Raw genomic sequence first — 18689 nt, forward strand, 5'->3', positions numbered from 1 at the left:
TGGTGCAGCGAAACGCGTCAGGTTGTGACCATGGGTGTATCAATTGTGACCAGTACCATCACCATCCATACGTCTACAGTCAGGACTTTTGTGGACCTATTTCTTTCTGTGGACCAGGACTCCAGTGCCGGCAGTGCCATTGATTATAAATCTTCTTTGGAGACCTCAACCATTTGGAACACAGAACACTTGCCAAAACCAGGACTCCACCACCGGTGTTTGTTGCCCTCTGTGAACCAGGACTCCGTCATCCGTTACCGTTGCCATACGAACCGGTCTTTACAGGAGCCTCCCAAATTGGAACACAGCTTTGGTAAAACACATCAAATTGGATGACTCATCCTTATGTTGGTCCTAATTAGTGACTGTATTGTTATTGGTGCAAGAACTCAAAAGGGTCAGTAAGCACACCAAGGTCATATTAGTGAGACATACATGGGTATGAAGTTCTACCTATATTTATTATAGTGTTATTTTGACCATTTTTTATCGTGTAATTGACTTTCTATATAATTAAACAAATCTATTGTGAAAATTATTCTGTGTCAATCTAGCGCTGTATAATTGTATCTTTTCTCTATCTTGGCTTCTAAGGGTTTGACTATCCCTTATCTATACAGCTGCTGGGCTAAGCTACACGTCACAGCACCTGACTATATATACTTGATATATATAATCCTTGCAGTTATGGGGAGACACAGGGGAGGAGGCAGCCATGGGAGGCAGTTGATATGGGATATAATTAGGATTTCAATGTATATAATTGTAATTATTTTATGATATTGGGGATAATTAATAAAGAGGAAAATCAAGGTAATTATTGTTAAGTATGTAGAATATAGTTGTTACTATGAAGCTGAATTAGTTAATGATTGTGAAGAGGTGTTATTGTTTTTAAGAGAATGATATTGCCTCTGTATTGTACGGCGGTGACACTCCATTGTATTTACGTAGCGGCCACTGACGCTCTTTCTATTATATGGGTGGTCACTGATACTTTCTGTATTATACGGCAGTCACTGTGATGTTCTCTGTTTTATATGACAGTCATTTCGATATTCCCTATATCACATGGCAGTCACTTAAGAAGTCTTAACCAGGCTGTCAATTATATTGTCTGCATTATATGACAGTCACTGATTTATATGGCGGTCATATAGGTAGTGGGTCACTACTATCTACTGGGACAGGGTAGTGCAGAGTTGAGTCTTTACCATAGCTATCAGAAAGCATAGCTTCACCCCTGGTACCACTGAACTAAGAAATGTCTTACCAAGTGTGATAAGTGGTTTGATCCTGCACCGAAAACAGACTATGATAATCAGCTGCTCTCTGTAGTCCTTATTGGATCTCATTCACAAAACTGTCACAGGTTACATTTTGCAGTCATATAATCTGCAGTTGCTGGTCTGTGTTGGTTTTTACTTCTAATGGCCACTTTATCGACAGTGACGACAATGAAAGCAGAATGCCAACTGCAGCTTTTCCGTATGCTGTAAAAATGCTATTTACAACGTTTTTACCATGCAGGCATCATCATTTTAAACATGACATTTTCGATGCATAATGCCTGCACTGTGAAAGTCCTTCAAGTATCATTTTTACCATGTAGGAATACTGTTACTGGCATTCTGCAGTTGATCTCCTCACTGTTGACAAATTAACCAGCCACCTGACATATGTATTCACTTCTAATTGATGCATAGATGTCATAATCACTTCCAACTTTTCCTGCTGAGTATTTTCAATTGGAGTTACATGCTAAAATTCACTTCTACATTATTGCTTATGAAACGTAAGCTAGGTAAGTTGTCATGGTCACTGAAGCACCTGCCAAGTGCACCCCAGCAAGTCACTCCTGCTGCCAAGCTAGCAACAATTACAGACACATAGGTGTTCATTCCGAGTTGATCGCCCCCTAGCATTTTTTAGCAGCCATGCAACCGCTATGCCACCGCCCACTGGGAGTGTATTTAGCAGAAGTGCAAACGAATGTATCGCAGAGCGGCTACAAAGTTTTTTCGTGCAGTTTCAGAGTAGCTCAATACCTACTCAGCGCTTGCGATCACTTTAGACTGTTCAGTTCCTGTTTTGACGTCACAAACCCGCCCAGCGTTCGCCCAGCCACACCTGCGTTTTTCCTGCCACGCCTGCGTTTTTACGAACACTCCCTAAAAACGGTCAGTTGACACCCAGAAACGCCCACCTCATGTCAATCACTCTGCGGCCACCAGTGCGACTGAAATGCTTTGCTAGACTCTGTGCAAAACTACATCGTTTGTTGTACCACATATGCATGCGCAGAACAGACGTTTTTTAGCCTGATCGCTGCGCTGCGAACAACTGTAGCTAGCGATCAACTCGGAATGTCCACCATAGGTTGGTCCAGCGTTTTCTGTCTTTCACTGTGGGCTGTTATTTGGTTAATTAAAACAGGAACCACACGAGTTTGGAGGCCCTCGCTGTCAATATGTTTAGTGTTTTTATCTAACCAGGTGTTTACATTTTTGGTGTTTATTTGTTATATATATATTTATTTATTTATTTATTTTGTAGAATGTATAATATCATAAAGTACATCATTTAAACAAATGCTATATCTCTAGGAGTGGCAGAGAAACTAGATCTTACTATACTTCATTATGTTTAATTGTGGCCAAACAAACCAGGCAGGTCACTAATGTAAAGTAATTGATATGTTCTTTTGCACTCTATCCTCACTCTCATGTAATCCACACATTTACTTTACAATAAGCCATCTCCATACCTCCCAGATGTCCTGATTTTGGTGGGACAGTCCCGTTTTCCACGGTCTGTCCAGCTGTCCCACCCACGGGTCGCAGTGTCCCGCGGGTGGGGGGGTGGGGGGGGGGCAGTTGGGAGATCCACCCCTGTCATTCGCTGCTCTGAGCAGAGCCTTCAGCGTGCGTTAATGTCCCTCTTTCCTTAACGCAAAAGTTGGGAGGTATGCATCTCTGTTCAGTCATAAACCATACACTAAACGGCAAACTTCCATAGGAAACCACAATTCTATCTGTAATGCACTGTACTTACCATCAGATTTTTAGGTGGAACAAAATCAAAATATGTGCTCAGTTTGTTGTTTGATGCATTCAGCTCAGTCAAGTATGGCATGTAACAGATACAGGACAAATCTAGAGAAAGGGAAAATTAACATTTACATAAAGTATACAACACATACTGTACACACCTTACTCTGTGTGCATACAGAATTTACAGAAGTCTCCCTAACGTGGTGTCAAAGTCAGAAAAATGTCTCAATGCACGTTGCCATATTTGCACCGCACACTGGTCCGTGCTGCGCATGCGTATGCTCTCCCGTGGAAGCGCATACCCGCAATAGCGTGCACTCGCACGCGCAGTATGCGCATTTACGGTAGAGTTTATGTGATCGTAGCGTGCGACTCATTAGTTACAAATGTTCGCAATTAATGTAGTTTATAGATCATGATCCCTTTGATAGTTTCTGAAAGTTTGGTTAAAATACAATGTCCCAGAGCTGAGGAATCCCTCTTTATATCGTACGAAGGGTCTAACAGGAATCATACAGCAGTGTTTGGTACCCATCGGAAGAGTATTTAATTAGCAATATTCCGGTGTTGGTTTGGAGCGTATTAATCGCTCGTGCGAATAGTTATGGACATAAGAAGTTTATGTCCATTTCTATTAATTACACATACTCAGGTATGCGGCGGGAAACCCAGTTTCCCACCCACCTGAGCTGTTGGAAATCGTCACAGCCCACCTGTATGAATCACCCTATGACCTTTTGTTATGATACAGGGCCGAATTCCTTCGGCCAATGGACAATGGGATTGTAGGACCAGGAGATTGCATTGTGTGTGGGGCATAAATAGGCAGGCCGACCACATCCAGCTCTCACTCTCTCATCAACGGTTATCTGCTGATAGCCGGGAGCTGGATATCGAGGCGCAGGCGATCATACCCTTTGTGCGTAAGTTTCTCTCCGTTATCATTGTCTTTCTGTGAGCCAATTTCTCTCATCTCATCTCTCCCTCTCTCTCTCTCTCTCTCTCTGTTCTGTTCTCTCATATCTCCCCTAGACTAGGCTAGTATTGTATTGTATTAGATAGTATTGTATTGTATTGCATTTAGGTCAGTGTAGTATTGTCTTTTTGTATTTATTGTTTAGTTCTGTGGTTAGGAAGTCTCTGTTATATTGTAGTGTATCATATGTACTGTTATCCCCTTTTACAAGTATATTAGACATAATACAGTTAATAGGCCTTGGAACCTAAACCAGTATCTGTGTATTTTCTATAGTGATAAGTGTTCACTTGAGCGTCGGTGACGCTCAAGCAGCTTTGTAGTTAGTCAGGTTACACAAGGTTGCACTCACACCCTGTACTCACATTAAGGTATTCAGTGTATTTCATTGGTATAAGGTTTTATCATAAAGGTATAGTGTTGTGAGCGTCTGCATCGCTGGTGACCTTCTCGTGGTCTCGAGCGTAAGCTACGCCATAGCGAATCATTCCCCTAGACATAACCAATAACGTGTCCTGTGATCCCTGGGCCGTGAGCGAACGTGACGCCTGAGCGTCTCGCCTACGGCTGAGCGATCGTTACGCAACTAGCGTACCATTACGGTACTTCTTAAAGTAAACAGCGTACAGTGTTCTTAGCTTCATAAAGGGTTGTTTATACGACAAAGGAATTTAGCATTGTCAATTGGAGGCTCGTCCTATACTTCTCACATCTGCACTAGGTAGATCAGCAGACATTATCCCTCCAGCAAAGGGTGGGAGGTTGTCTCACAGTGCTGACGGGATAAGCGTCTGCTTCGCTTAGATAAAGGGTGCTGAAGGAACCCGGTAACCGGAAGTAAGAACAAAACGCTTGTGTCTTTTTAAAACTGTTTATTTTTCTTTTGTCTTGCGTACGCATACATACCTGCATTTCTTTTCACTTGTGTATTTCATTTTTTCGTATATCACTATTCCTGTTTGCCAAATTTTATAGTTGATAGAAAGTGCTAAAAAGAGATTTGCTGTTATTTAATAGTAGAGGTGATAGTTAAAGTATAGAACAAACACACGGTTTGTCTGAGATACAAGGCAGTCAGTGTGGATTGCGGTAGATGATCAGGGATCACCTACATTGATAAATAAATATATTGTGTTACGGTGGATCCTTTGCATTGCGTACACGTGTCGCTAACAAAGACTAGCGTACGCAATCCAAAAGGCAGACGCACGCAGCGTACATTACGCAACGTAGCGTCCGGTTACGCTCACGTAGCTCAAGTCACGAAAAAGTTGAATTAGCGCAAAGCGATAATTAGCGCAAGGCGATAAGTAACGCACAGCGGTAGATAACGCGAAGCGGTAAATAACGCAAATCTATTTTTAGAAAATCTGAAATTTAGTTTAACAGATCCTGCTCCTAATTGGTAACACTCTTGGCCTGAAGACAATTTCTGCGCAGAAATAGATATAGAAACAAAGTGTACATGTGTTGAGTGAGTGTGTTTTGTATACAAAAGTTTATATAACTTTAAGGTGGAACCAAAAGGAAAGCCGGGTACTCGTCAAGGGACATACGTGTAAGTGACATATACGGTGGCTAGGGAGGCATCCCTGGTTAAATAATATTTGAGCATTAGAGTATAGCGGACCATAAGGTAACAAGACCAGGAGGTCATAAGGTAACAAGACCAGGAGGTCATAAGGTAACAAGACCAGGAGGTCATAAGGTAACAAGACCAGGAGGTCGTAAGGTAAAAGGTCCGCTATAAAAGTCCAGTGGCACAACGCCTGGGGTGTTGGTGCAGAACCCATATAGGCCATAAGCTCTTGCTGAAGGAATCGCGGCCGGAAACATCGATTCCATTGGTCTTTCAGTACATGACAAGTAGTGCTCGTGTACTGAACGATTGGACCGCACGTAATTGTGTGCAGTAGTTAGTGATCTGACCTAATACCATTAGAGTAAAGTGGTCACAAACGCTATTTGTACATTCTGACGTGATTTGTGTAATTTTTTATTTTTGGAAGGGAAGTTCGCTGGTCACTCAGGAACTATCTAACAACCCCACCTTTACTGGAAAGAGTAAGTGTCCTGCGGGTAACCCTCATATGTTCCAGTAAACTGAAGGTTCCATAGGGGCCCTGTATCGAGTACGCCAGCACCACGTCGGTGTGATCAGGTCGTATTGGTCGAGGTGGGCGAGTGAGTGGGGTACTCGGTAAACCGCCACCGCCGGCCTACTGTGGAGTAATTTGGTTGTCTGAAAAGGCTTGCTGAAAACCTTGATACAGAGATCCAAGGAGGACTAAGCAACACCTGCAGACTATGGGGGCCAGTTGCTCAGGTAGGGGGCGATCAACCCTGGTTCAGGTTGATTCTGTGAACCGACCAGTTGGGTCGGCACGATATGTAATGTGTGAAAAATATGGAATTCACACCGAATCTTTATGTGATGAATGGGAGAGAATGACTATACAAGACAGGGACAAATTCCCAAGAATAGGTAGCTTCAGTCCAGAAGTGTTACAAAATTTAAGGAGGAGGATATGTCTCGTAAAATCAGCAAAGAGACGAATTCAGCATCATGATTATTTACAGTTATGGCACCAGGAAGGTGAGATACAGAGAGGTTTGGCTCTGGCGGCAGGATCTGGGGCAGTCAGGAAGTTGATTGCCACAGCTCCTCCCCCACCATACATTGCAGGAGAGAAGTTGATGGCGGAGAGAAACGCACTGGGTTGTAAAACACAAACTCTTAGTAACACTGTAAATGTTAATGATGTCAACCAAATAACTCATGCAAGTATTAACCCGTGCAAGATGTACCCTGTTTTGAACCTTCCTCAGGAGTGTGATCAAGAAGACGATTCAGCAACAATTTCAGCTCTCTCTCTTGCAGCCACCATAGCAGAGACCACGGTAGGCACAGCGACACCCACGAGATTAGTGAAAGCCCCTAGCGGAGGGATAGGTGAGGTCGTGTCAACGGGTAAGTACGGCACCATGCACTACACTGAAACAATTGTACCACAACAAGCTGTAGAATCTACACAGGAAGAGGCTGTTAGAATTGCTCCTGTAAGGGTAATAGCAGTCCCCAATGGAAAAACAGATGTCTCTGGAGCCACTCCCATAAGGAACATTGCCATGTACACTCCATTTTCCAGAATGGAATTAAGAACAATAGTGTCCGAATTTCCTGACCCCAGGAAGGATTTAGTTGCTAGCCAAAAATACATCAGGGATTTAGGTAACACGGTAGAACCCAACAACAAGGATTGGCAGATACTGCTAAGAGCTTGTTTACCTTCCAATGTTGATGCAACTCAGTTTTTAGCTGATTGTGCATTGGATAAAGATGTACCGCTTACAGACGTGTACAACAAGGATAATGTAAAAAGGATAAATTTACAGCTAAAAGAATATTTCCCAGCCGTTGTTAAATGGAATAAAATATTTTCCATTAAGCAAAAGGAGTCCGAAACGGCAACAGAATATTTTCACCGGGCACTATTAGAAATGGCAAAGTACACTGGTATAGAAGACATTAAGACCAACCCAAACCATCGAGAAGTAGCAGTATCTGTACTGATGGATGGTTTGAAAGAAACATTAAAAGCTAGGGTACAGACCACGCAGCCATGTTGGCGAGGTCTGTCAGTGTCCACCTTGAGAGAGGCTGCTATTGATCACGACAGAAATATCACTAGGCACAGGGAGTCGCAAAGTGATAAGTTGATGTCCGTAAGTATACAGGCGCTGACCACAAGGCAGCCTGCGTATGTACCACCGAATCCTGTGGGTAAGGCAAGTGTAATAACATGTTTTTCTTGTAACAGACCGGGACACTTTGCACGAGAATGTAGAACAAAGAATGTACAAAGATCTTTTCAACCCCCTAGACAACAACACAACACACGACATTGGGAGCAGGGTCCACAGAGGCGGAGTTTTGAGCCACATACAGGGGAAACAAAAAGATATCCCCCGAACAGAGATTGGCATGCCTCTGGTAGTTCCCAGCTAACTCCCCCACAAGTAGTTGCTGCCAATGGGATTCAGGGAGGTCAGCATACCCAATAGGGGTGTGGCCATACCTGTAATCTGCAGCCAGTTAAGTTGATTGCCAGTCTTGGAAGCGAACCAGAGATTGCAATCAATGTAGCTGGTAAAACTTTAAACTTTCTTGTAGACACAGGGGCGGCCAAGTCAGTGATAAATTCGACAGTGGGCATGAGAACCACTGGTAGGACAATTCCAGCCATGGGAGTAACAGGAGTAGTCCAGCACTACCCGGTTAGCAAACCAGCCGAGATTACAATAGGGCCTTTGCATACCAAGCATTCCTTTTTGCTGGCTGCATCTGCACCAACTAATCTCCTGGGAAGAGACTTACTATGTAAAATGGGTTGCGTCATTTATTGTACTCCTGAAGGTGTATTCTTGGACATCCCTGAGAATCACGCTCAGGAAGTACGAGACATGTTAGACTCCCCATCAAAATTAATGTCACATTCCATTATGACAAATAGGAATCCATCCCAAGTAGAAGAGATGACATCTCAGATACCAGAGTCGCTTTGGACAAAAGATGGACAGGACACTGGATTAATGGCAAACGTAGCTCCAGTAGTTGTGCAAGTAAAAGATGGTAGGATAGCTCCAAAAATCCCACAGTATCCTCTGAAGCCAGAGGTGGAGTTAGGAGTTTTTCCCGTAATAGAGCGCTTGCTACAACAGGGCATTCTAGTAAGAACGTCCAGCACAGCAAATAGTCCCATCTTCCCTGTTAAAAAGAGTGGGGGGAGGGGTTACAGGCTAGTGCAGGATCTAAGGGGGATTAACAAAATAGTTGAGAGTCAGTTCCCCGTAGTGCCTAATCCAGCTGTCATCCTAATGCAAATTCCTCCCACTGCCAAATTTTTCACTGTTATTGACCTCTGCTCCGCTTTCTTTTCGGTACCTCTGCACCCTGACAGCCAATATTTGTTTGCATTCACATACAGAGGAGTCCAATACACGTGGACTCGGTTACCCCAAGGTTTCATAGATAGTCCAAGTATATTTTCTCAGGCTTTGCATGATTGTTTACAGTCTTTCCAACCGGAAAGTGGATCAGTGTTGATACAGTACGTGGATGATCTACTACTGTGTTCTGATTCATTGGAGGCATCCCTGAAGGATACGAAACAGCTCCTGTTTCATCTTTCAGACACAGGTCACAAGGTCTCCAAAGACAAGTTGCAATTATGCCAAGCTAAGGTAAAATACTTGGGACACTGTCTAACACAAGGACTGAGACACCTGACCGCTGATAGAATCCAAGCCATTAGAGACATGACACTGCCACAAACCCAGCAACAGATCAGGACGTTTTTAGGAATGTGTGGGTATTGCCGTAATTGGATCCCAGGGTTTTCCATATTGGCGCTACCTTTGCAGGAAATGGTCTCCTCAAACAAACCTGATCGGATTTCGCATACAGACGAATCCGAAACAGCATTTGAGAGACTCAAACAGTGCCTAACGCAGGCACCAGCACTAGGTATGCCAGACTATGGGAAACCCTTTGAACTATACGGAACAGAAAGTGCTGGGTGCGCAGCAGGTGTACTAACACAAAAACACGGTGATGCCAGCAGGCCAATTGCATACTACAGCGCTCAGCTAGACACGGTAGCGCGATCCCTCCCCACATGCTTGCGTAGCGTTGCGGCGATAGCATTGCTAGTGACAAAAAGCGAAGATGTCGTGCTAGGCCACAACCTCACAATCCATACACCGCATGCGGTATCTGCCTTATTGAATTCTGCCCAAACCAGACACGTCTCATCAGCAAGGTTTACAAGATGGGAATTGGCATTAATGGCCCCCGTAAACATCACCATAAGGAGATGCAGTGCATTAAACCCTGCAACATTTCTCCCAGGTGTGCCTGGTCAGACACAAAGGGTGGGAGGTGAGAGTGATGGGGAAGGAGGATTTAATGCAAAGGAAGATGCACATGATTGTATGGAATATTTGACCCAAAATTTTACCGCAAGGCCTGACATCAGTGACAATCCACTAGAAGATGCAGAACTCACGTTCTACACGGACGGTAGTTGTCACAGACAGTCAGACTCGGGAGACTTGTGTACTGGATACGCAGTCGTAGATGACCAAGACACCATAGAAGCGGAACCGCTAGGCCCACCTCACTCAGCCCAGGTTGCTGAACTGGTCGCCCTAACCAGAGCATGTGAATTGGCTAAGGGTAAGTCTGCCAATATCTACACCGATTCTAGATACGCGTTCGGGGTAGTACATGATTTCGGAGCGCTATGGCGTCTCAGAAATTTCATGACGGCAGCTGGTACACCGATAGCGCATGCAGCTCACATAAAAAGGCTTCTAACAGCGATACAGGAACCCGACAGAGTGGCTGTTATCAAATGTAAAGCACATACATATAGTCAAGACCCAGTATCCCTTGGTAACAGCCGAGCAGACGAAGCCGCAAAGCTTGCAGCTGCTACCCCCACACGGACAGACACCACACAGTTGATGGTATTTAATACCATCAACACACAGAAGTTGTGTGAGATGCAGAATTTGTGTTCCACACAGGAAAGAGCAGTCTGGAAGGCAAAGGGATATGGCCAGGAGTCCTCAGGGCTCTGGACGGATGGACATGGTAAACCAGTGGCCCCCAGGGCATACCTTCCATGTCTGGCTGAAGCAGCTCACGGGCTGACTCATCTAGGCAAGGAGGGGATGTGCAAATTGGTAAGAGCATACTGGTGCGCCCCAGGATTCTCCTCTCATGCGAGTAAAAGAGCAATGTCATGCCTTACCTGTCTGAGAAAGAATATTGGAAAAGCAATACCTACAGAACCATCCCATATCCCACCTGCCGGCGGCCCTTTCCAGGTAATACAAATTGACTTCATTCAATTACCCCCATGTCGAAATTTGAAATATGTACTTGTTTGTATAGATGTTTTCTCGAATTGGGTCGAGGCTTTTCCAGCAGCTACAAATACCGCTATGTTTACAGCTAAGAAAATTGTGCAGGAATTTGTATGTAGATATGGTATCCCTAGAATCATTGAAAGTGATAGGGGTACCCATTTTACAGGTGATGTCTTTCAAGGAATGTGTAAGTTGATGGGAATTGATAGCAAGCTGCACACTCCGTACCGTCCACAGGCGAGTGCGAAGGTCGAAAGAGTGAACAGCACTATTAAAAATAAATTGAGTAAAGTAATGGCAGAGACAGGATTGACGTGGCCAGAAGCTTTACCCATTGTTTTGTATAGCATCAGAACCACTCCCAGGTCCCCTCTTAATCTGTCTCCTTTTGAAATCTTGTTTGGTCGACAACCGCATGTCATGATTAACCCTCAGGATGATTTGAAATGTAACAATGAAGTAACTGTAAAATACTTAATTAACATGAGTAAACAGTTGAGGAATCAAAATGATAATCTGAAGTTGGTGATTCCTGATTTACCAGATAGTAATTGTCATGACATTGAACCTGGGGATTATGTAATGATACGAAATTTTCTACGCTCAGGTTGTCTTATTGATAGATGGGAAGGACCATACCAGGTCTTATTGACTAGCACCACAGCATTGAAGGTTGCTGAGAGAGAGACTTGGGTCCATTCATCCCACTGCAAGAAGGTTGCTGATCCAGAGAAGTCCCGTGATAAGGAACAGACGGTAGAGGTTGTATCACTAGAGTGTCTGTTCCAGGAGGACTGAGGCGGCACCTGAGCCTTGAAGACCGAAAGCAGCTGTCGACTCCCCTCTCCCTTTTATTGTTTTCTCCACTTCCCATCCCCTCTCCCTTAAAATTTCTTTTTCCCCCTTCTCATTCTTCTCTATTTCCTCCTCAAAGATGAACTTGCCCCAAGAGACTGTGATCCGGATTTTTATGTTAACCATGATGTTGACCAGAGCAGTCTGTTCCGGCGAGAGTACCATAGAGGTCGAAAGAGGTTCTGGAATGGGTTCCGATTATGATGATGGAGGCGTAGTTTTCCAAGATCAACCAAACCAACAAGCAAAGGCGAGTATCAGAAAACGATCCGATAGAAGAAATTGTGATGGATTGTTAGCTGAAGAAAATTGTATCTGTAGGCTCTGTGATAATCTGGTTGAAGATGGATGCATAAAGAAATGCCAATCTAGTTTTAATATCCATATAGACCGGCATCCATTGAGTGACTATCACTCCTTAGTGGGTAACGTGTTAAACCAAACAGATTGTTGGGTATGCTCTCAAGTACCTCAGGGTCACAGTAAATCAGGGCTAGTACCATTTCCTTTAACGTTAGGGGAGGTACTTGAGCTAAGTGGTGGGAGACCGGTGGACCGGAGGTTTAACATCTCCAGCCCTCCTAGTTTGAAGCTCCACCAATACCATGTGGATAGGTCCCTCATATGTTTTAACATCTCCAATCCCAGAAAACCGGGAAATTGGGAAGTGTCATGGAGCAACCTTACCATGACCTTTTCACACAGAGCAGATAGAATGCCTACAGATACAGAGCTCGTACGCCACATAGCCAGTAGAGGAAAATCTTTCCGGTATCGATATACCTTAGGAAATAGGATTACTAGAGTTGGAGAGGTATCACCAGGATACTGTGCACATATCGTACAAACCGATACGTGCATTAGGCAGATGGAAGAATTAGGGTCAGGAGATTTCACCTGGAAGGTTTGTAACATGGTCATGTCCTTCTCCGTCCCATATGTTCTCCCCGATGATGCATATTTCATATGCGGGAGAAAGGCGTACAAGTGGCTTGCCCCAAACTCTGAAGGATTGTGTTATATTGGAAAAGTATTGCCCGAAGTGATGACTGTTACACATGACAAAATGAAGGACATACATCGTGGTGCCCAAGCTCCTTATACTCACACTCATTACGAGCACCGAGTTAAAAGACAACTGTCAGAAAGGTTAGAGCATCCGGCCTCTGATCTTATCCATGAATCCACCGGGATTCAGGTTCTGGTAGCGTTAGATTTCACTCGCACCGCTCGAGGTGTGATGAATTATAGATACATTTCCGCACTCGCCAATTTGTTAGATAATATCACTGAAATGTATGATGACACGTTTAGATACACTGGAAGAGAACTTCAAGCTTACAAAACAGAACTAGTTCAGCATAGGATGGTTCTTAATTATCTTACAGCAGTAACAGGCGGATATTGTGTTACATTGGCAACACAGTACGGCATAAAGTGTTGCACGTATATCACAAATAGCACCGAGGATCCGGTAGAGGTCATAGACCAAAAGATGGACGATATTCTCCAACTAAAGTGGGAATTTCGTCAAAAACACAATCTCACCCTTGCTGCTGTAGGTAATGAGCTGACTGGTTGGGTGTCATGGTTGAACCCGCGAAATTGGTTCTCCGGTTTAGGAAACTGGGCTCAAGGAGTCATAATGGATGTTGGAAAGTTTCTACTATGTATCTTGGGTGTCGTTATATCGATTGGATTGATATTTAGATGCGGGCAGGCTTTAATGAGGTGCAAACAAAGTACAAAAGTGATGAGCTTGAGGAGTGAGGAAACTGTAATTAACCTGGATTTGATTTATGACCCAATGATAGAAACCATGACGTAATGATGTAATGAGTATACGGTCCGTCTTTCACCCATTTCTATGTTTTCCTCCGAGGTACAAAGACCCACGTAGACGAAGGATTTGATGAGCCAAGGGGCCGACAACGGAAAGATGGAAAGAAGAAGAGCAGACGACCTGATATACAAGATTTTGATGGACAATGCCATGGGTACCCCAGTTTCCCTAGGAACTTTAAAATCACGCTAGCCCAACATTTTTTTGTAAATCCATGGACGTTGTTTGCTTTACTCACGATTTATGAGCAAAAGCACAAAGAAGAAGACTCCAATCAACCGACACCAATCAAGACCTCAATCGACGAATGTACATTTCCCTGACATAGAATACCATTGCATTTTCCATAAGTGTTCTCTATCTTCATCTCTACAACCCTCAGGTAATGACACACATAGACGATAGGGAATTCAGGCACAGATATCAGCAACCACATACCTCCCCCATTCATGTATCATCAACTAAAATGTGCATCCCCATTTTGTTACAACTACAGCCGAAATGAGCTCGGTAAAGTTTGACAGCCCATCCACAGACCTGTACCACAGGATAAGAAGGAATTCAAATGTATACTTCGCAATACCTCGAAGCTTGATTTACCACACGTACGGCACGATGATACATGACCCTCCAAACATGGACTCATACACACATGCTTCTGCTTTCTCACTAGGTCATACCCTCTTCACACCTTCTCCTCTCTCCTCCCCTACCCAACCATGGAAATCAATTAACCCCTGACTTACATTTTTCTCCTTAAATGTTTTGTGGCAGTTATTATTGACTGCCAAAGGGTGGACTGTCAAAGTCAGAAAAATGTCTCAATGCACGTTGCCATATTTGCACCGCACACTGGTCCGTGCTGCGCATGCGTATGCTCTCCCGTGGAAGCGCATACCCGCAATAGCGTGCACTCGCACGCGCAGTATGCGCATTTACGGTAGAGTTTATGTGATCGTAGCGTGCGACTCATTAGTTACAAATGTTCGCAATTAATGTAGTTTATAGATCATGATCCCTTTGATAGTTTCTGAAAGTTTGGTTAAAATACAATGTCCCAGAGCTGAGGAATCCCTCTTTATATCGTACGAAGGGTCTAACAGGAATCATACAGCAGTGTTTGGTACCCATCGGAAGAGTATTTAATTAGCAATATTCCGGTGTTGGTTTGGAGCGTATTAATCGCTCGTGCGAATAGTTATGGACATAAGAAGTTTATGTCCATTTCTATTAATTACACATACTCAGGTATGCGGCGGGAAACCCAGTTTCCCACCCACCTGAGCTGTTGGAAATCGTCACAGCCCACCTGTATGAATCACCCTATGACCTTTTGTTATGATACAGGGCCGAATTCCTTCGGCCAATGGACAATGGGATTGTAGGACCAGGAGATTGCATTGTGTGTGGGGCATAAATAGGCAGGCCGACCACATCCAGCTCTCACTCTCTCATCAACGGTTATCTGCTGATAGCCGGGAGCTGGATATCGAGGCGCAGGCGATCATACCCTTTGTGCGTAAGTTTCTCTCCGTTATCATTGTCTTTCTGTGAGCCAATTTCTCTCATCTCATCTCTCCCTCTCTCTCTCTCTCTCTCTCTGTTCTGTTCTCTCATATCTCCCCTAGACTAGGCTAGTATTGTATTGTATTAGATAGTATTGTATTGTATTGCATTTAGGTCAGTGTAGTATTGTCTTTTTGTATTTATTGTTTAGTTCTGTGGTTAGGAAGTCTCTGTTATATTGTAGTGTATCATATGTACTGTTATCCCCTTTTACAAGTATATTAGACATAATACAGTTAATAGGCCTTGGAACCTAAACCAGTATCTGTGTATTTTCTATAGTGATAAGTGTTCACTTGAGCGTCGGTGACGCTCAAGCAGCTTTGTAGTTAGTCAGGTTACACAAGGTTGCACTCACACCCTGTACTCACATTAAGGTATTCAGTGTATTTCATTGGTATAAGGTTTTATCATAAAGGTATAGTGTTGTGAGCGTCTGCATCGCTGGTGACCTTCTCGTGGTCTCGAGCGTAAGCTACGCCATAGCGAATCATTCCCCTAGACATAACCAATAACGTGTCCTGTGATCCCTGGGCCGTGAGCGAACGTGACGCCTGAGCGTCTCGCCTACGGCTGAGCGATCGTTACGCAACTAGCGTACCATTACGGTACTTCTTAAAGTAAACAGCGTACAGTGTTCTTAGCTTCATAAAGGGTTGTTTATACGACAAAGGAATTTAGCATTGTCAATGGTATGTTATAATAGTAAAACATACCAAAGGTAGTTATTTTACACATATTGTAAGACACACGGGGGGTCATTCCGAGTTGATCGCTAGCTGCCGTTGTTCGCAGCGCAGCGATCAGGCAAACATCTGCAATTCTGCGCATGCGTACAGGCCGCAGTGCGCATGCGTGACGTACTTTCACAAAAAACTATGCAGTTTTACTCAAGGTCGAGCGACTCTTTTCCATCGCTCTGTTGATCGGTGAGTGATTGACAGCAAGTGGGTGTTTCTGGGTGGTAACTGACCGTTTTCCGGGAGTGTGCTAAAAAACGCAGGCGTGTCAGGTAAAAACGCAGGTGTGCCTGGGGAAACGGGGGAGTGGCTGGCCAAATTAGGGCGTGTTTGTGACGTCAAAGCAGGAACTAAACAGACTGAAGTGATTGCAAGGAAGGAGTAGGTCTGCAGCTACTCAGAAACTGCTTGAAAAAATTTCAGCACTGTTCTGCTAACCTTTCGTTTGCACTTCTGCTAAGCTTAGACACACTCCCAGAGGGCGGCGGCTTAGCGTTTGCACTGCTGCTAAAAGCAGCAAGCGAGCGATCAACTCGGAATGAGGGCCACTGTGTGTAGAGAAGGTCTAGGCTGTAGTAAGATTTCTGTGACTTTTATTAGGGGTTACGTGGAGAGATAATAGAGTTATGGTAGACTGACCATTGTTAACTCTCTTTCTGCGAGGTACATTGGTTCCACAGGAAAACATTGGGGGTGTAGAGTTGGATCTTGATCCAGAGGCACCAACAGGCTAAAGCTTTAGACTGTCCCAGGATGCATTGGGGCCTCCCCTATAAACCCCGCCTCCAGGCACTCTGAGCTCAGTTTTGTTAACCAGTCCAAAACAGGAGCAGGTAAGAGAGAAGGTAGATGTTAGTCACACAGAACCACATTCTTACAACAGGAGAAGGGACCAGCGACTAATGCCATACAAACCCAAAGAAGCTAGGTGCGTCAGGGTGGGCGCCCCGTGGAACCAATGTACCTCGCAGAAAGAGAGTCAACAACGGTAAGTCTAACATAACTCTATTTTCCTGCAGCAGGATACATTGGTTTCCACAGGAAAACATCGGGATGTGCTAAAGCAGTTCCTCAAGGGAAGGGACGCGCCTTAGTGGGTATGAGAACCTTGCCTCCAAAGGAAGAATCCTGGGAGGCAGAAGTATCAAAGGCATAGAATCTTATGAACGTTTTTACTGAGGACCACGTAGCCGCCTTGCATAATTGTACTGCGGACGTGCCACGGCGGGCTGCCCAAGAAGATCCAATAGAATGGGCTTTTATAGCAGCAGGAGCTGGGAGTCCAGCCCACCCATAAGCTTCTGCAATCACCATTCTAATCCATCTGGCCAAGGTTTGCTTATTCGCAGGCCAGCCATGTTTGTGGAAGCCAAACAGTACATTAAGGGAATCTGACCTCTTGATAGAGGCAGTCCTCTCCACATAAATACGGTGAGCCCTTACCACATCCAAAGAACGCTCTTCGGAAGAGAAGTCTGAAGAGATAAAGGCCGGAACCACAATCTCTTGGTTAAGGTGAAAAGATGACACTACCTTAGGCAAATAACCCGGTCGAGTTCATAGAACTGCCCGGTCTCTGTGAAAAATCAAATAGAGTGGACGACAGGACAAAGCGCCTAAGTCCGACACCCGTTTGCCGAGGCAATAGCCAGCAAGAACAGGACCTTGGCCGTGAGCCATTTAAGGTCCGCTGACTCAAGAGGTTCAAATGGAGACTCTTGCAGGGCTTTCAGTACTACAGTTAAATCCCATGAAGCAACAGGAGGGACATAGGAAAGGTGAATCCTAAGTATACCCTGAGTGAAAGTATGAACGCCAGGTATAGACGCAAGGCAGATAAGTGAACCTTGAGGGAGGCCAGACGGAGACCTAAGTCAAGGCCTCGTTGCAGAAAAGCTTGAATTCTGGACACCATGTGAAGTAAGTATTTCAAACCCTGTAATAAATCCAGGCAGAGGCCAGTTTGCGGGCTTTCAACATAGTCTGAATAACTGCCTCAGAAAAACCTTTGGCTCTCAGGAGTGATGCTTCAATAGCCATGCCGTCAAAGCCAGCCTGGCCAGGTCTGGGTAGAGACAAGGGCCCTGTATGAGGAGGTCCGGGTGCTGAAGAAGTAGAAGGGGGTTCTCTATTGACAGACCCTGAAGGTCTGAGAACCAATGCCTTCGAGGCCACGCTGGGGCGACTAGAAGTAGTATTCCTCCTTCTTGTTTGAAATTCCGTAGTACCCTGGATAGGAGTGACACTGGAGAGAAAACGTAAGGCAACCGAAAGTTCAATGGAACCACCAGTGCATCCACAAACGCTGCTTGAGGATCCCTTGTCCTTGATCCGAAGTCGAGACGCCATCATGTCTACGTCTGGTAGGCCCCATCTGTCCACTAGAAGTTGAAAGACTTCCGGATGAAGACTCCACTCTCCGGCGTGCATGTCCTAGCGACTGAGAAAGTCCACTTCCCAGTTCAGGACACCTTGAATGAATACTGCCGATATGGCTGGCAGATGGCGTTCCGCCCATCACAGGATTTCGGACACTTCCATCATTACCAAGCAGCTTCGAGTGCCGCCTTGATGGTTTATGTATGCCACAGTGGTGGCGTTGTCTGACCGTACTTGAACAGGCCTGTTCTGTACCAGAGGCAGGGCGAGTGATAACACTTTGAAAACTGCCCTCAGTTCCAGAATGTTTATTGGGAGGAGTGATTCCTCCTTGGTCCAGC

General features: G+C 44.7%; 1 protein-coding gene across 3 annotated transcripts in view; it reads right to left on the minus strand.

Moving 5' to 3' along the window:
- LRGUK (leucine rich repeats and guanylate kinase domain containing) overlaps positions 1-18689 on the minus strand; it is a 338728-nt gene that overhangs the window by 208512 nt on the left and 111527 nt on the right. For all 3 annotated transcript variants that reach the window (XM_063926758.1, XM_063926757.1, XM_063926759.1), the window contains exon 4: positions 3055-3155. In XM_063926758.1, coding sequence (XP_063782828.1) covers positions 3055-3155 — 101 coding nt within the window. The remainder of the gene's footprint in view (positions 1-3054; positions 3156-18689) is intronic.

The sequence above is a fragment of the Pseudophryne corroboree genome, chromosome 6 (assembly GCF_028390025.1).
Source record: "Pseudophryne corroboree isolate aPseCor3 chromosome 6, aPseCor3.hap2, whole genome shotgun sequence".
Taxonomy (NCBI): Eukaryota; Metazoa; Chordata; class Amphibia; order Anura; family Myobatrachidae; genus Pseudophryne; species Pseudophryne corroboree.